At 40.0% G+C, this 19349-nt stretch overlaps 1 protein-coding gene across 1 annotated transcript; it reads right to left on the reverse strand.

The window, feature by feature from the left end:
- Positions 1 to 4873: 4873 nt before the first annotated feature.
- On the reverse strand, positions 4874 to 18120 carry LOC100554354 (cystatin). Its single transcript, XM_003220026.4, has 3 exons — positions 17804 to 18120; positions 10516 to 10629; positions 4874 to 5204 (listed from the first exon to the last, which is right to left on the reverse strand). Exons 1-3 carry the CDS (start codon positions 18020 to 18022, stop codon positions 5127 to 5129), a joined length of 411 nt encoding a protein of 136 aa, XP_003220074.1. The 5' UTR covers positions 18023 to 18120; the 3' UTR covers positions 4874 to 5126.
- Positions 18121 to 19349: the final 1229 nt, after the last annotated feature.

Raw genomic sequence — 19349 nt, forward strand, 5'->3', positions numbered from 1 at the left:
GAATATGTTGGATAATAAGGAGGCGTTAAGGGAAAGCCTATTAAACATCAAATTAGGTTATGATTTTACAAATGAAGCAACAAAACATCATGTTAGACAACAAATTTGGCAGAAAAAGTAGTTCAATACGCAGTAATGCTATGTAGTAATTACTGTATTTATGAATTTAGCATCAAAATATCACGATATATTGAAAACATTGACTACAAAAATGTGTTGGATAATCCAGAACGTTGGATAAGTGAGACTCTACTGTATCTCCAAATATTTCTGTTCTACTATGTCAATCAGCTCAGCCAGTATGGCAAATGGATGTAAATTCTAGTTTAGCCACAACTGGGCAGCTAAAAACTCCTGCATCTTTGCTTTAATATGACTTTGACATGCATTTAATAGTGCTAGTAAATTACGGAATTTAATTAAAAGTTCCTTACAGTTTGACTGTGACCTTTGAGTTTTCTTCTTATGAGTAATTAAATCCATATCCCACCTTTTTCCATTAACAAATAAGAGGGCTCTCAAGGCAGCATTTTACTTCTTGCTTCACCAATTCTTTTTGAGTATGTGCATTATTATTTGACAATCCTGGAGACAGAACCAACAGAAATGTAGACAAGTCCCATGGTGTTCAAAGGGGCTTATTTTATAGTAAGTGTGTGTTGGTTGACCAAGCTAGTCTTACATATCACAGAGTTCTTTAAATGTTTATAAACACTCCTAATTTTTTTTTGCAGAATCACTTTGCTGCGTATGTGTTCACACTGAAACAATAAATTACACTGTAGAAGACTTAACATACTGAAACTAGGTTTCTTTTCTATATTCTACTCAGTCTCTGTAATATACTTAGAATTTTTACAGGCACAAATTCTAAGTACATCTACTCAGATGTCAGTTTCCATCAAGGCTGTCATGTTGGATTTCTTTTCCATTCATTCACCTCTGGCTCATGCACCTACAGACCAAGACCAACTGTCAAATGTTGTACATATGATGGCGGTAGTAGTGTTGCATGTGTGTGGTGAAGGACTCCTACTGAGTGGTTAGCCAGTGTAGCATACCCATTTGAAGACAGGGCTATAATTCTGGAGACCAAGGTTCAAATCCCTCTCAACTTTGGAAACTGTGTGCACTTGGGCAAGTCACTCTCTCAGACTAAGAGAAAGACAAACCTCCTCTGAACAAATCTTGCAAAGAAAACTATATAATAGGTTTCCCACAAGTAGGAAATATCTTGAAAACAAACAACCCAAGCAACAAAGAGTCTACTTTCTTTACCTCTTCAGAGCAGGGATATTTATATATCATGTCAGAAGCGAACCGAGGGTACAAGTTGTAATATATTTGAAAACACAAAGTTTAAAAAACTCACAACAACAACAACAATTTGGCATTATACTAAATGTCCTTTGACCAGTAGCTGGCCACTTGGAGTGCCTCTCGTGTTGCTGTAAAAAGGTCCGCCATAGTGCATGTGGCAGGGCTCAGGCTGCATTGTAATAGGTGGTCTGTGGTTTGCTCTTTTCCACACTCGCATGTTGTGGACTCCACATTGTAGCCCCATTTCTTAAGGTTGGCTCTCCATCTCATGGTGCCAGAGCACAGTCTGTTCAGCACCTTCCAAGTTGCCCAGTCTTCTGTGTGCCCAGGAGGGAGTCTCTCATCCGGCGTCAGCCACTGATTAAGGTTCCGGGTTTTAGCCTGCCACTTTTGGACTCTCACTTGCTGAGGTGTTCCTGCAAATATCTCTGTAGATCTTAGAAAACTATTCCTTGATTTAAGGCATTGGCATGCTGGCTGATACCCGAACATGGGATCAGCCAGAGATGTCAATGCCTTGGTCCTTTCATTGCTGATTGCTTTTTCCTGATGTCAGGTGTTGCAATGCCAGCTAAACCGTACAATTTCTCCAGTAGTCTGGGGCGTACACATCCTGTGATAATATAGCATGTCTCATTAAGAGCTACATCCACTGTTTTAACGTGGTGAGATGTATTCCGCATTGTAGCAAAGCGCAAAGGCAGATGTCGTCACTGTGTCTGGTTGTAATCTCCAGGTTGTGCCAGTCGGCTTTCATACGATGTTATTTCTAGCACCCACGTTTTGCTTGATAGTCAAGCAGTGCTTCTTGTAAGTCAGGGCACGGTCCAGGGTAACTCCCAAGTATTTTGGTGTGCTGCAATGCTCCAGTGGGATTTCTTTCCAGGTAATCCTCAGAGCTCAAGATGCTTGTCTGTTCTTAAGGGGAAAAGCACATGCCTGAGTTTTGGATGGATTAGGGATCAGCTGGTTTTCCCTATAATTGGCAATAAGAGCACCTAGAGCTTCAGAGAGCTTCTGTTCAACCATTTCAAATCTCCCTACTTGGGCAGTGATGGTACGATCACCAGCATAGATGAAACTCTCTGTGCCTTCTGGCAATGGCTGGTCATTTGTGTAGATGTTAAACATTGATGGAGCAAGCATGCTTCCCTGAGACAGGCCGTTCTTCTGTTTTCGCCATCTGCTTCTCTAGCCCTGGAATTCAACAATTGAATTCCAGGGCCTGAGCAGGGATGGACAGTATGCATACCTTCCAACAAAATAATTCCAAAGTCCTGACTGTCCTAGTTAAGGATGATGGAAACTACAGTCCACTAAAATCAGAAAATCTGTATTTCTGCAATCCCTGGTTTAGAGCAACCTTCTCCAATATGCAGAGCAGCAAATAGTATTTCAGTTGATATAATGGATAGCAGCAAGGAATTTGGTCCATACGGACAAAATCTATTTTGGCTATCCAGTTTGATTTCACCTTCTTTAACAAAGGCTTTCACACAAGTATTCTTTCATTAAACTTAGCTCAACCTGCAGTAGAGAACCTGTGGCTTCCCAATGGGTGAAATACTACTCCCATTATATCACACCACAGGACAGGCTGGCAATTATTCTGTACCGTCAAATGGATTGCAACTTATAGTTTTCCTATCATATGGGTTTCCTAGTTTGATTTATTCAGAAATGGTGTACCATTGCCGTCTTCTGAAACAGAGAGAATGTAACATATCAAAAATCACCGGGGACGGACTTGAATGGGCAGTTTCACTCTCTCATACCACTAGACCACACTTGCAACAAATATATATTATGGGAATATATTATGGGAAATGTAGTTCAATATCTGATGCCCTAGGGCAGAAAAACCGTGTACTAGAATCAAAAGGAGGAAATAATGCAGCAATAGAGAGAAAAGGAGACACTGTGGTTTTATTTGATATTGATAGATAACTCTGAATGCATCCAGCAAAGAAAAGGAGAAAATAGAAGCGCACTGTGCTTGCCAAGAGATTTGGATAACTGATCTCTTCCTTCTGGAAGTCAGGGAATAGCATGTATGTCTTACTTGTGGTGAATCTCTTGCTGTGCTGAAGAAAGCCACGAGAAGCCAGATATTATTTCCATTATTTTTAATGGTAAAAATCATTGCAACTTATAATGTAACTATGCATTTTTGCTGAGAGGCTTCCACAAGGCAACAGAACTGACTCCTAAATGTGTCTTAACATGGCAGTCTTCAGATCCCAGTGGACCTTGCTTCCAAATAAGTTTATGAATTATGGCATACTGTCGGAAATAGTAACCTTCTCAAGCCTCCATTAGTTATTTGTTATGTATATAATCGCTAACTGTATATGTGTGCACTGGTGTGAAGTTTTACCGTAACTCTTGTGGAAAGGGCTGCAGACCATGTGACCTGGTCTGGACTTGTTCAGGACTCAGACTCCGTTTTAGAAACTGTTCAGTTTGGACTTCAGTAGGAACAATATGCTTAGAGACTTCACTGGACTTTCAGATTAGACAGAGCCTCTATTAGACTCCCATAACAGAGAGACGCTTTGAACTATGGATTACTGATTCTGAGAAATATGCCCTGTGTTACCTACACAGAGAAATTACTTCAAATCCTATTTGTAACTGGATTTATAAGCAAAGTACCTGCATGCTGAATACATGAAGTTTGTGAGTAAACCAACTTATGTTACTTTTAAATAAGTCTATTTATTTTTGTCTCTTGAGAGCATGATTTAAAGGCAAATATATTTTAAGGGAGAGTAAATGTTTTTGGACAACTAAAAGGAACACTTCTGAAACTCTGAATATGTGTGTGTGTGTGTGTGTGTGTGTGTGTGTTTGTGCATTGGCATATATTTGTCCCTAACAATTCAGACGTACCTAGGTACATCAGTTTAACAGCTGAGAAACCTAGTTACCTTGCATGAACGCTGGTGAATGCAGTTTTCCCAAAAGGTTATGACTCTAACAGGTCATGCTTTTTACCAAGATGTTATGGCATCATTTTTCAACAGGTTATGGCTTCTAATAAGGTCATCCCTTTCCAAAGATCATAAAATCTCCAAAAAAGTTATGGAGATTTCCATTTTCCAAAACATACAGAGAAGCAATGTGACAAGAATGTTGCTTGTCCATGTACAGGGTGATGGGTCGTTTTGGGAGATTCTTGGCCATTTAGTTTATTTTATGTGATAAATATTTTGAAGCAATCTTTCAGCAAGAAAGTAGCAAGGAACAACAATGAATTATTGTTTTCTAAGATAATGCTAACATGAACCTACTGGTGTTTGAAAACATGTTTCTAATTGGTGGGTGATGAACATAATTTGATACATTATGACAGAGGCTCCTGTGTGGTTTCAGGAACATAGTCTTCTGCTCTGGTAAAAATACATATATTAGATACTCACTCACATAACTTGTTTGGCATAAATAGCAATCACATAATTGAAGGCTATGACAGCCATAATGCTACTATTGCCTTTGCAAGGAATATAAACAGGACACAATTTTTCAAAAACACAAAACAATACACTTGTCCTTGACAATGTAAAGTTTTATTTTTCCCCTTCTAATAAAGCATGATAATACTGGTTACAAACTAAATAATCAACAGCAAATATTTTTAAAAGAACACTATATGAATTTACTTGTTTCAAACAAGTATATGCAAGCATTTTCAAGTTAGCAGCCAACCCTCTTGCTTGAGAAAGCACCTGAATTATTGCTCTTTTTGAAAAGGGGAAATATTTTCATAGCAGCAGCTTGCTGTCTTGATCCAAGTAAATACATGTTTACTGACAGTTGTTCCTCTTCAGGGTTATTTTGTTTAACCAAGGAACAGAATACACCTCAAAGTGGCAAGTCACGTGCTGTGGAAAGAAGAGGGATGAGAATTGAAAAACCATGAATATGATAAGAACTAAAACACAGGCTCAAGGCAAAGTTAAGAGAGTGAAGGACCTGGAAAAGTTCCTCTTTCCTAGATCCCCACTGGTGTGACTAAGGTCACCAACTTATCTATGCAAACATGCGATCTCATTTACAAAACTTGTTCTGTAGCAGGAAAATGGGGCTAGGGTAAGTGATAAACTCAACTGATTGAAAGTCATGGGGAGATTGAGGGAAGAGAGATCTAACTATCCAAAGAAACACTTTGTTTTAAGCACTGCAGTACAAGAAGATCGTGTGTGCGTGCACATGCATGCACACACACTCACACAAACACCTGCACATCTTTACATATCGTGCTAAATTAGTCAGTTCATTTATTTATTTAATACAGAGGAACAGTTTTTGCATTTTTACAAAGACAAGCACAACCCATCCAAAGGCACATTTTCATGTGGCATGCTCATTGGCATGAATCTCTGTGGTGCTTCTTCAACCTTTACCCTTCCCTCCTTTAATACAACTGCATCCCAGACCAAAGATTTTGTCCTATGGAATTCAAAGACAGCTATCTGGGTATGCCACCTCTTCATATCTTAACCATAGCATTGTTTCTTAGGATGCCAATGCAGTAGTACACAACCTGTGGCTACCCAGGTGTTGGACTAAAACAGCCATCATTGCTAGCCATATTAGCTTGGGATGCTGGATGAGTCTAGTTTTAGTCGAATTTTAAGAGTTTTTCAGGATTTATATGTTAAATTGTGTGGAACAGTACTATGTCTTGTTTATTTAAGTTGCTTTTTGCTTTTTGATCTGTTATATTTTATCCTTGGCATTGAATGTTTGTCACTGTGTTTTATTTTGTTATAAGCTGCGCTGGGTCTCTTCGGGAAGATAGGGTGTGCTATAAATAAAGCATCATCATCATCATCATCATCATTATTATTATTATTATTATTATTACATTGTATTGATTAGCCCATCAGCTGTATCAAAACACTTGACAAACACATTTAACACATACACATACAGCATACAACCCACAGTACAACAAAAGTTAAAATAAAAATATTATTATTATTGACATCTGGAAGGCCAAACATTCCTCACCAACCTTCTAGTACAAGTAGGAGATTGATCTGCATGTTCACTTTCACTAGAACAGGAATTTGAATGATATAACCACCAGATAATGTTAAAGGGTGCAGCTTACAGCATTCGTCACCAAGGGCTATGCTGACTATCTCATAGGATCTGAAGGAGCCTCATGGACCACCAAGCCCAACCCCCAGTCAGTTCAGGATCTCCAACTCAAGCATTCCTAGAAGGTAGTTTTGAAGCCCCCTCTTGAAGACATCCAATGAAAGAGACCACCACCTCTTTAAAAAGTTGGTTCCTTTTAATGTTCAGATCATTAGATTTGATCCTATCCTCTGGGACAGTTGTTCTCAACCTATAGGTCCCCAGATATTTTGGCCTAGAAGTCCCAGAGATCCCAGCCAGTTTACTAGCTGTTCGGATTTCTGGGAGTTGAAGGCTAAGACATCTGGGGACCCACAGGTTGAGAACCACTCCTCTGGGACATCAGAGAACAGGCCTGCCCCCTTCTCTCTGTGGCAGCCGTTGAAGTATTTGGAGTGCAATCATATCACCCCTCTGTTTTCTAATCCCCAAACTAAACATGCCCAGTTTTTTCAAAATTTTCTCTTAGGTTTTATTCTCCAGAGAATTCTCCTTGCAAAGGTTTCTTGTAGCACTTTAGAGACTAGCTGAGATAATAAAGTTGGTAGTATAAACTTTCGTAGACTACATCTGCTTCCTCAGATCTTCTGATGATCTTTGTTGCCCTTCTCTGAAGCTGCTCTAATTTGACTATATCCTTCTTAAAATGATTTGCCCAGAAGAGACTGCAATACTCCTGATGAAGCCTAACCACCACAGAATATAGTGAGAATATGACTCCCTTTGACTTGGAATCGATGCTTCCATTAATACAAATTAAATAGCAATCACTTTCTTTACTGCAACATTGCACGGATGGCTCATGTTAAATTTATGATCAACAATACAAGTTCCTTTTGGGACATAGTGTTGCTGGGCCATGTATTCCTCACCGTATATCTGTGCATTTGTTTTTTGTGTCCTACATGTAGAATTTTATGTTTCTCTATACTGAATTTCATTTTATTAAATTTTGCTCTATTTTCTAATTCCTCTAGGCCCATTTGAATTCTGACCGTATCTTTTAATGGGTTAGCCACCCTTCCCAGTTTTGTGTCATCTGCAAAGCTGACAAGATTTGTTGGGAGTTGCAGTTCAACAACACATGGACTGTTGATTTCAACTTTGTTTTAGTTGAATAGATCCCTGGGAACTAGTTTCTTATGTCATTTGTTTTATATCCACATAGTAAGTCAGATGCCAATGCTGATGATGCAAAATCTATGTATAGTATATATGCAATCAAGGTGTGATTTGTATATTTTAGTTACATATGTATGTTGCGTGCCTACACGCATGCACACACACAGCCACACCACCTAAAGTTTTTTTGCTTTTATGATTTTACAATCATTTATTTTTCCCCATGAGAGGAAATAGTAACCATTCCTTCACATTAAAATAAGTAGAAGGCAATTTGGGGAGAACCGTTGTGGTTAGGAGAATATTCCTTATCTGTGGTGATCTGTGAACTGAAGACTGTGATTTAGAGAGAGTGGTACAGACATGCAATCCTACTGCTTTCAATGAGTGAGTAAAGTCTATATCTGACCACTGAGACTACTAGGTCTGAAGTGCTTGCTGGAAATAGCAACCTCCCAAGCCTTTCAATATTTATTTGTTAATGTATATATTTGCTAACCTGTATTCTATGTATATGTTGATTTGCCAGTGTTACTGTATATCTTTGGTGTGGGAGGGATTATAGACATGATTGTACTGAGCATGTTCAGACTCAGGACTCCAGTATTCAGTTTAATGTGAAGGTGGATGCATGTTACTGTTTGGACTTCAGTAGAAAAGTATGACTTATGGACTTCAGTGAGCACAATTATATCTAAAGATTATGGAGTATTGATTAAGAATGATACTCTGTGTACTCAGCACACAGAGAGAACTACATCCTATCTGTAACTGAACCTTAAATTAAGAAATAGTGAATTAATACAAGATAATTTTGAGTAAACAAGATATGTTATTTTTCAAATAAGATTTTGTTTTTTTAGTGAGTGTATAATTTAAACTAAGGTCTCAAGGGAGTGTATATAATTTTGGCAACTGCAATTACAATTACAACTGTAAAAAAAACAACAATTCTCCGCTAACCAAATATATTTTTTGTAGTGGCATATCTTTGTTCTTGGCAGTTCAAAGACACGGTTTTTCAGTTTAACAGCTGAGTCACCTGTGTGCCATTACACGAATGCTTATGAATATCACTTGTTCAAAGGACTGACTTCTAACAAGGTCATGTTTTTCTTGACTAGTGGTTTTCAAAAGGTGGTCTCCACCTGTTCATGGAAATTCACATTTGCCAAACGGATATGAAATCATGTTTCCTTTTCAATAAGGTTAAGATTGCCATTTATTTCCAAAGTGATATCTGTTCAGAGACTGAGTGCAGTTATTTCCAATAGTGCTTAATTCTAACTGGATTATTAGCAAATATGATCAGATAGGAGTACAAAACTTAGAGAAGCATTTTACTTGAAATGATAACTTTAAGTGGGGAGGGAGATTTAAGAAGAAATGACACACAAATACTCTTGGAGTTTTGTACTTGTATTTGCATGACATCCAGCTGTTACTGTGACAATAGAAGAATATCAACGAGAATATAAAATAATTAGAAAACAAATAAACTATTTTCAGCAAAAAAAAATGTTAAAAGCTATGTTGCAATGTTGTGAAGTTAATGTTTTGAAGGGCTTTTAAAAAATAAGAGTAATGTGGCAATGCTCCAACTATCATAATTGCTAACAGAACAAACAACAAATGCTGTTGTAGCTGCTCCAACAAAGAAACTTGGACTAGTTTGGGAAAGAAGGCTTTTGTGGTGTGCTCGACTAGAAGTCTTCTGACTCATTAAACAGCTGATCCCAGAGCTTTTGACAAGGCAGCATTCCTCTCAAAGAAGAAAAAACACAGGCTCTTTGTATGCTAAGCAAAGCCTTCTCCAACCCCATGTTTCCCGCTTGCCTCTTGTTGGCTACCAAAATGCTTGGTGCCAGTTAGAAACAATTTAAACAGTGGCATTGTGTGGTTAAAGGATTTCATTTAGTGGCATTTAGGGACAAACTGCAGTGGTTCTCAACCTGTGGGTCCCCAGGTGTTTTGGCCTACAACTCCCAGAAATCCCAGCTAGTTCACCAGCTGTTAGGATTTCTGGGAGCTGAAGGCCAAAACATCTGGGGACCCACAGGTTGAGGACCACTTCTATACTGGTTTCCTGGTGCCAAGCAATTTATCATTCTGAATTCACGTGTTTAGTGTTGCACTATAAGTAGAAATGATATTTCTTTGGACAAGGAGATCTCTGGAGAGGACAAGGACAAGACAGTCATCTACTAGCATGATTAAATATCAGGATTATATGCCTTAGGGTTTTTTAATATTTGTATTTAGGTCATTATCTGTGCATTTACTTCAAAAGCAAGCTCCACTGAACTCAACTGAGTATACATAAATGCAGAATTGGCCTACAAGGATCAGGATGTAGTGAGGCTTCCCCAAATATATTGAGCTATAGATAAAAGCATCCTTTGAGGGCTTGGCCTGGACATATTACTTGAGGATGATGGGCGAGCAATTACAGGTCCAGACTACACTGAAATCATCTTTACATCCAAGGAGTTCGTATTTTAAAAAAATGGAAGTTGCATTAGCAGGATGTGTACAGAAAATATATTCAAGTCATTTCACCTTATTGAAGTCCTGAATGTTCTTCTAAAGCTGATGTTTGCTGGGGGAGGGGGACTTTCTCATTGGCACCCATTCCAATTATTGAAGCAATTATTCTTGCACACATGAATGTTAATGCTATCTGTGTGTGTGTGTGTGTGTGTGTGTGTGTGTTAATCTATGTAAGAAATGCATGGGCTTATTTAAAGTCTTGCCTGTCTCAGTCCTGAGTCTCACAAAATATGGAAAACAGGTTAATCCTATAACCACCCACCTCCTCCTCCTCCTCTGCCTACCATCATCAGCACTGTCGTTTTGCTACCCTCAATAATCTTAATGCTGTTAAATATTGTGGATTTTGTTGTTGCTTTGATTTCTGTCACATACCCTGGCCAGTTCTGGAGCTTCATGGAAGGCACAGGTCTCCAGGTTAGCTTCTGACTTGGAACAAGTTGTTCGCCCAACTTTAGCAGCAATATTGTACTTGACTCCAGCAACAATCTGCAATGACATAAAGACTCTTTAAGAAACAGAACTTTCTGTTATGAGATGAGGTGACAGCCACTAGTCAAAAAAGCTTCGGTAAATTACACAAAACTCCCAGAAGATAATCAACCACAAGAGTTAAATGGGAACTTCCAGGTTCAGAGTCAACATTTCTCTGAATACAAGACACAGATGCTGGATTTTTCCATGGAAAACTTTTCACATAATTTTTTTTATTCCACAAAATGTTTTGCATACCAGTCTTGCAAAATGTAGTAAGTTGCTTGTGTCCACAGATTTACAAACAGTAGTTCAGGAAGTGACTGAGTGAAGCTGAAGGTACTCAGCAAAAGAAAATTAAAAGCTGATATATTTTGAATAGTTTTTTAAAAGAAAAAAAAACCCCTATGTATATGAATATAATGATAGCAAAACATAACCCCCATAAAGTTATAAACTACACAAGACAAAAAACAAATAGGCAGAAAAGGTAAGAAGATGACTTCCAACTTTCCTGTTTATAAATGATATCATATCTTACTTCATCTATTGCGAAATGTTTTATACTTGTACCTGCACTATTTATTTGCCCTTCCTAGTCTTCAAATCCCACTGTAGATTATTTCACCCCTTGTTCCTGAAAAAAGACAATGATTGGCCTTTCATAAAACTACCCACTGACTTTTCCTAATTAAGATAGTTAATTTATCAATTTCAGCAAGATCATGAGTCTCGGTGGCGCAATGGGTTAAACCCTTGTGCCGGCTGAACTGCTGACCTGAAGTTGGGTGGTTCGAATCCGCAAAATGGGGTGAGCTCCTGTCTGTCAGCTCTAGCTTGCAGGGACATGAAAGAAGCCTCCCAGTAGGATGGTAACACATTTGGGCGTCCCCTGGCAACATCTCTGTAGATGGCCAATTCTCTCACACCAGCAGCAACCTGCAGTATTTTCTCAAGTAGCTTCTGACACAATTTTTTTAATGCAAGATTATACAGTTTCATTAACTAATCCTTTTGTATCGTATCATTCCATTTCTGTATTGCATGATTCTTCCAAATTTTTAACTGTGAAACTGTTGATACAGTAGATATATTAGTTCACTTTAAGTATATGTCCTTAAAATTGTGTTCTTTTAAGCGAGGTTGGGTTTTGGGAAATTCAAAGGAAATACCTACTATTCTCTTTGTGTTATTACAAATACAATTATTTCCACATCAGGAAATTGAATGTTGTGGAACAAACTGTAATATTTAAATGAAAGGTGCTAAATCAAGTAACATTATTTGGAGCAGACAATCTGGAGTTGTCTGGATTTTTTCCCCAGTTCTCCTTTTTCTGTAAAACCCACATCCTTAATATCAGGCAATTTACTTCCGAACTTTTCCGAGGCATATGATTAGCAATAGTATGACAAAGTTGGCTGCATATTAATAGATAGGATGTCTCTCATAAGTATACAGTATAGGAGACACTAATTCTCCAGTGAACTTACTGTTCAAACACTTCAGGGTAACTGTACTTACGTTTATTTGAGAGTGTGGGTACAAAACAAACAGAGCAATGGAGCCTGGACATATTCCCGGGTGTTCATTGACCTATGACAGTGTTATGCAAAGGGAGCAGGCACCCAAAAACCTTGTTAGTGTTTTGTGTTAGGAGTTTATCTATCTACTTCAGAGTTTATCTTTCTAGATTATAGGTCTCAAAGTCCCACAGGCAACATGGCCACTGGGCATGCATGGAGGGTTTTGGGAGCTCTTACTGAAAAAGGTAACTCTTCCAAATTTGGGGCTATTGACATGTTCTGGTATAAGTAACAAGAGAAATATAGGTAAAGGTTTCCCCTTGCCATTACGTCTAGTTGAATCCAACTCTGTGGGGTGGAGCTCATCTCCATTTCTAAGCTGAAGAGCCAGCGTTGTCCATAGAAACCTCCTAGGTCATGTGGCCGGCACATTTGCATGTTTTCGGACTGCTAGGTTGACAGAAGCTGGGGCTAACAATGGGAGCTCACCCCGTCAGCACATTCGAACTGCCAACTTTTCAATCAGCAAGTTCTGCAGCTTAGCGGTTTAACCCCACTGCACCACCGTGGCCCCTATTGATATGTTCTGGTGTAAGTAACAAGAGAAATATAATATGCCTGCTATTTCTGACAAAGCTGGGACATATTTACATTTGTAAGATGTGTCAGTTTCCACTGTCAAGCCAATTCAAGATGGTGGGAGTAGAGCCATGCCACTTTGCTCCAAATTACATGTCAGTTAGAAAAAAAAGATACTTTCTTAAATTTCAGAATTGCATACAACATTTAGTCAAAAATAAGGGAAGTCAAAGTGTGGAGAGAAAGAGTAATTTCTGCTTGAGTTTCAAAATTAGAAATGGAGAAACAGAAATGAAACACAAAAAAGGATCAGATTCCATTGTAAATGGAAGTCTCGCATACAGATCTTGTTTTTCTTTTGTTAAGATCAACTATTGCTTGTAACAACAAACAACTAGCTGCTCACCAAACTGTTTAGGAACAGTTGTTTAATGTGAAACGAGGAGATATGAAGTGCAGCATTTTCTCCTTGAGCCTACATATGCTCCCCCCACCTCCTCCAGTCCAAGTTGGTCCCCTTGTAAGGAAAGGAGAAAAACAAATGCAAGTTTCAGTTCTTAAGCAGTTCCAAATTCCTTTTGAACCTGTTCAAAGAGCTGGCACAACAGGGCACAACAGAGCTCCCAGTTGGAAGATGCCCAAAGGCTTTAAGAAGCATATCTGACTTAGCTGAAGTGGAGAAAGGAACAAAGGAGGAGTGCTTTGACTTAATTAGGTCAAGAGTGTTCCAGTCAACAATCCAGAATCCAAACTGGATCATGGGCAGAAAAGGAGGTTTCTCCTCCTCCCCTCTTCTTTCTTGGAACACTGCAGGGGGGAGGAAGGAGGAGAATTGGTCTTCAGCACACAATAACAAGCCCACTTCTGTTTCCCTGGAATTGCCAAGTCCCTGGAATTGCCAAGTCATGCCCAGTTTAGTATGCAGAAGTTCACAGCAAGCATGGTTGGAGCACTGGATCAGGACTCCAAGGGACAAAAGACTGATTTCCCAATTGGCCATGGAAACCCACTGGATGACCTTGGGCAAGACCCCTTCTACACTAACATATAAAATACAGATTATCTGCTTTGATAATCGAGATTATATGGCAATGTAGAAGGGTCCTCCAGTGAGAAATCCCATCTATATTGACAATGTGTTTTTCATCTAATCATAAAGTTGGAAGAGACTTCATGAGCCATCCAGTCCAACCCCCTGCCAAGAAAGCAGGAAAATCGCATTCAAAAAACCCTCGACAGATGGCCATCTAACCTCTGTTTAAAAGCGTCCAAAGAAAGAGCCTCCACCACACTCAGGGGCAGAAAGTTCCACTGCTGAACAGCTCTCACAATTAGGAAGTTCTTCCTAATGTTCAGGTGGAATCTCCTTTCCTATAATTTGAAGCCACTGTTCTGTGTCCTAGTCTCCAGGGCAGCAGAAAACAAACTTGCTCCCTCCTCCCTATGACTTCCCCTCACATATTTGTACTTGGTCATCATGTCTCCTCTTAGCCTTCTCTTCTGCAGGCTAAACATGCCCAGCTCTTTAAGCCACTCCTCATAAGGCTTGTTCTCCAGACCCTTGATCATTTTAGTCGCTGTCCTCTGAACGCTTTCCAGCTTGTCAACATCTCCCTTCAATTGCGGTGCCCAGAATTGGACACAGTATTCCAGGTGTGGTCTGACTGAGGCAGAATAGAGGGGAAGCATGACTTCCCTGGATCTAGACACTATACTCCTACTGATGCAGGCCAAAATCACATTTTTTAAAGCTGCCGCATCACATTGCTGGGTCATGTTTAACTTGTTGTCCACGAGGACTTCAAGATCCCTTTCACACGTACTGCTGTCAAACCAGGCGCCCGCCGTTCTGTAATTTTGCATGTTATTTTTCTGCCTAAGTGGAGTGTCTTGCTTTTGTCCTTGTTGAACTTCATTTTATTAGTTTTGGCCCATATTTCTAATCTGTTAAAATCATTAATCCCGGAAACAGATTGAGGCCCATATAGCCATTACACAAATTACAGAGCATTAAGGGCATTTTTTCACCCCTTTTGTGGGAGCGTGTTGTCTGGCCACTGCAGTTTGAAGCTAGTATTGAGCTGCATACAATAACCAATGTGGATGGGGCCTAATAGGAAGTCAAGTGATAAATCTTATCAAACAAACCCTAGGGCAGTGTCATCATGAATAAAAGTCAACTTAATTATAGCATACAGAAACAACAAGGCAGAGGTTTAAAGGCAAAGCTCCCCACCCCCCACCCCCCAACATGACTGCTAGACACAAAAATGAGTGGAGTTATTTCTGTATGCCCAGTTGCTTTTAGTAGCAGAGGAGCAAAAGGAAAGAGAAAATATGGCAGACCCATAGAGAGCTCACAAAACATGGATGCCACAGCACATTGGCACTGGGTTTGTTGCAGTCTCCAGTTACAAGGCTCTCATGTGATATAAACCGATAGGCTGGAAAGAAAAGAGCCCAACCTAATGTAGATATTACATACTGACTACACTCAGCTGTTGGAGCCCTTGGTTGCGCAATGGGTTAAACTGCTGAGCTGCTGAACTTGTTGATGAAAGGTTGGCAGTTCGAATCCAGGGAGCAGGGTGAGCTACCACTGTTAGCCCCAGTTTCTGCCAACCTAGCAGTTCGAAAACATGCAAATGTAAGCAGATCAACAGGTACTGCTCCGGCAGGAAGGTAACGGTGTTCCATGCAGTCATGCCAGCCACATGACCTTGGAGGTGTCTACGGACAACGCCAGCTCTTCGGCTTAGAAATGGAGGTGAGCACCAACCCCCAGGGTCTAACATGACTAGACTTAGTATCAGGGGAAAACCTTTACCCTACACTCAGCTCTTCATACCCACGGATCCTGCATCAATGGCTTGAAAATATATTTTATTTAAATCCAAAAAGCAACCCTTGGTTTTGACATTGTATATAAGGGACACCTTTTGACTATGTAATGAGATTGGAGCATAACAAAGATTTCGGTATCCAGGGGTGTCCTGGGACCAAACCCCAGAGGATAACAAGAGTTCATTGAAACTGCAACAAAACAAATCCCTGTGTTATTCTTAGTTTTACTATATTATGGCTGTCTTAGAGTAAGTCTCTATGTGACTAGATAATGCTCACATCTAAGAAACCAATATTTATTTATCATTTCAGAAGCAAACCGAAGGTACAAATTGTAGTATATTTGAAAACACAAAGTTAAAAACTTGGCATTATACTAAATGTCCTTTGACCAGTAACTGGCCACTTGGGAGTGCCTCTGGTGTTGCTATAAGAAGGTCCTCCACTGTGCATATGGCAGGGCTCAGACTGCATTGTAATAGGTGGTCTGTGCTTTGCTCTTCTCCACACTCCCATGCCGTGGACTCCACTTTGTAGCCCCATTTCTTAAGGTTGGCTTAAGAATTTGTATTGGGTTGTTGTATGTATTCCGGGCTGTATGGCCATGTTCCAGAAGTATTCTCTCCTGACGTTTCGCCCACATCTATGGCAGGCATCCTCAGAGGTTGTGAGGTATATGTGGGTGAAACGTCAGGAGATAATAATTCTGGAACATAGCCATACAGTCCGGAATATATACAACAACCCTGTGATCCCGGCTATGAAAGCCTTCGACATAGAACTTTTATTGGTTTCTTATTTCTTAAGAAACCAATACAAGTTTGCCATTGAAGGCTGAAGGATTTAAACGCACTTAATGAGGACACAAGCCTCCCATTTTGATGGTGCTACTGGCTTTGTTGTTGTGCTTCAAATCCTTTCTGGAACCAACAGGGTTTGCTTGGCAGGATTTGTGCAGAAGGGTTTGCCCCGCTCCCCCGCAATTGCCTTCCTCTGAGACTGAGAGAGTGCGACTTGCCCAAGGCCACCCAGCGGGTTTCCTAGGCCAGGTGGGGGGCTCAAACCTTAGTCTCCGGAGTCACAATCCAACATTCAAAGCGAGCTTCTCCAATAAATAAATAATATAAATAATGTAACAAATAATATAAATAATATAATAGATAATTACATGAATAAATAATAATAATAATAAACAATAAAATAAATAATATAAACACTATAATAAATAATGAATAAATGTAAATAATATAGATAATAAAATATAAATAAACAACAGAACAAAGAATGATATTAATAAAAATATTATTAATAATATTATTAAATGATAAGGTAAAGGTAAAGGTTTCCCCTGACGTTAAGTCCAGTCGTGACCAACTCTGGGGGTTGGTGCTCATCTCCATTTCTAAGCCGAAGAGCTGGTGTTGTCCATAAAAACCTCCAGGTCATGTGGCCGGCATGACTGCCTGGAGTGCCGTTACCTTCCCGCCGGAGCGGTACCTACTGATCTACTCACATTTGCATGTTTTCAAACTGCAAGAGGTTGGCAAGAGCTTGGGCTAACAGCGGGTGCTCATTCCGCTCCCAGGATTTGAACCTGGGACCTTTTGGTCCGCAAGTTCAGCAGCTCAGCGCTTTAACACATTGTGCCACCTATGATACCTAAATACAGCAGAGTCTTACTTATCCAAGCTAAACGGGCCGTCAGAAGCTTGGATAAGCGAATATCTTGGATAATAAGGAGGGATTAAGGAAAAGCCTATTAAACATCAAATTAAGTTATGATTTTACAAATTAAGCACCAAAACTTCATGTTATACAACAAATTTGACAGAAAACGTAGTTCAATACGCAGTAATGTTATGTTGTAATTACTGTATTTACAAATTTAGCACCCGAATATCACAATATATTGAAAACACTGACTACAAAAATGGCTTGGATTATCCAGAGGCTTGGATAAGCGAGGCTTGGATAAGTGAGACTCTACTGTAATATAAATTATAAACAATGAAATAAATTATATAAATAATAGTACAATAAAAATGAATACATGTAAATAATATAGATAATAAATATAAATAAACAATAGAACAAAGAAATGACATTTATAAAAATAAATATTATTAATAATATTATTAAATGAATAAATACATAAAATCGGGTATAGGTTTTCTCGGTCAACCTCGGGCACCCTCTAGGCTGGGCGTTCCGGGCCAGAGCGGCCTGCCTGCTTTCCTTACTTGCTTGGTGACGCTGAGGACCTCGTCGACGCGGCTGCCGTAGCGGTCGTTGCTGGCCCGGTTGTACTCGTTCATGGCGAAGCGGAGGGCCTGCTGCACGCCCTCGTCGTCGGCGGAGACCTCGATGGGCGCCCCCATCATCCGCTGCTTCTGCCCGGTGGCCAGCGCCGCGCCGAGCAAAAGAACCCCCCACATCCCGATCCACCCGAAGAGAGCCATCCTTGCGCCGCGAGAGGAGACCGACTGCGCCTGACAGAAGCTGAGGGAGGGAAGCTGAGCTGCTGCGGGTCCCGCCCAGCGAAGCGGAGGGAGGTCTCGCCCTTGATCCGCCCCGACGCAGTGTTTTTCCAGGCGAGCGGGGGAGGTTGTTCCTCACTGTCAGGCACTGATTAGTCACTGGGCCACTTCCCCATTGGTTCACCCCAAGGGCAGATTGACTGTCACTAGCAACAGAAACAGAGATGGGCTCCTCTATCTGCCAGGGAGGCTGTGGAAGATCTAGTGCTTACAGCTCAAAATCAAAGCCTAGTGACCCCATGTCATTTTAGATGGCCCTCCAGGTGTTGGGGGGAGTTGCGACGTTGGAAATAGCAACCTTCCAAACCTTCACTATTTGTTAATGTATATACGTAGTTGCTAACCTATATTATGAATATGTTGATTTGCCAATTTGACTGTACCTCTTTGGTGTGGGAGGGGTTATAGAAATGTGGTTGTACTGAGCATGTTCAGACTCAGGACTCCATTTTGTTGTCAATATGCTTTAGTTTCGACCTTCGTGGAGGTGGATGCATGTATGCTTTTGCACTTCAGTGGAAGCAGTTTGCATTTGGACTTATGCAGGAATAGTTTACTATATGATTTTGGAATCTCACTTATCCAACATAAATGGGCTGGCAGAACGTTGGATAAACGAAAATGTTGGATGAGGAGTGATTAAGGAAAAGCCTACGTCATGATTTTACAAATTAAGCACCAAAACATGTTTTACAACTCGTCTGCCACTTGTTTGGGAGTGTGACTGCACTTGTGTTGTTGTTGGGCGTGTTGGCCTGCTGCACATTGCTGCCTAAAGAAACAGCTGTGAATCCGGGCGGGAGGTAGACTGTGTTGGATAATACTGAACATTGGATAAGCAAAGGTTGGAAAAGTTAAACAAAAACTTTGGACTATGGACTATTGGTTAAGAATTATGTCCTGTGTTCATAACACAGAGAAACCACGCCTTATCTATAACTGATATGTGCCTGTATGGTGAATTAATACAATAGGTTTGTGAGTAAATGTTTTCCAAAGCAGACTTTTATCTGAGTGCATATTTTAAACTATGAGGTTTCAAGGGAGTATATATGTTTTGGGCAACTGCAACTTCAACTTAAAATAAACATCTTTAAAACTCTAGTAACCAAATATATTTTTGTAGTGACATGTCTTTGTTTCCTGGCCAAATACATGGTTCTTCAGTTTAACAGCTGAGCTACTTGTGTGCCATTACATGAATGCTTGTGAATATCACTTGTTCAAAGGACCGACTTCTAGCAAGGTC

Source organism: Anolis carolinensis, chromosome 4 (assembly GCF_035594765.1).
Source record: "Anolis carolinensis isolate JA03-04 chromosome 4, rAnoCar3.1.pri, whole genome shotgun sequence".
Taxonomy (NCBI): domain Eukaryota; kingdom Metazoa; phylum Chordata; class Lepidosauria; order Squamata; family Dactyloidae; genus Anolis; species Anolis carolinensis.

What these genes read in the sequence shown, in the direction of transcription:
- LOC100554354 (XM_003220026.4), bottom strand. Translation starts at nt 18,022, where the DNA reads ATGGCTCTCTTCGGGTGGATCGGGATGTGGGGGGTTCTTTTGCTCGGC. An exon ending in TCCTCAGCGTCACCAAGCAA is followed by an intron (nt 10,630 to 17,803) that starts GTAAGGAAAGCA and finishes ATGTCATTGCAG; the next exon opens with ATTGTTGCTGGAGTCAAGTA. An exon ending in AAGCTCCAGAACTGGCCAGG is followed by an intron (nt 5,205 to 10,515) that starts GTATGTGACAGA and finishes TTCTTTCCACAG; the next exon opens with CACGTGACTTGCCACTTTGA.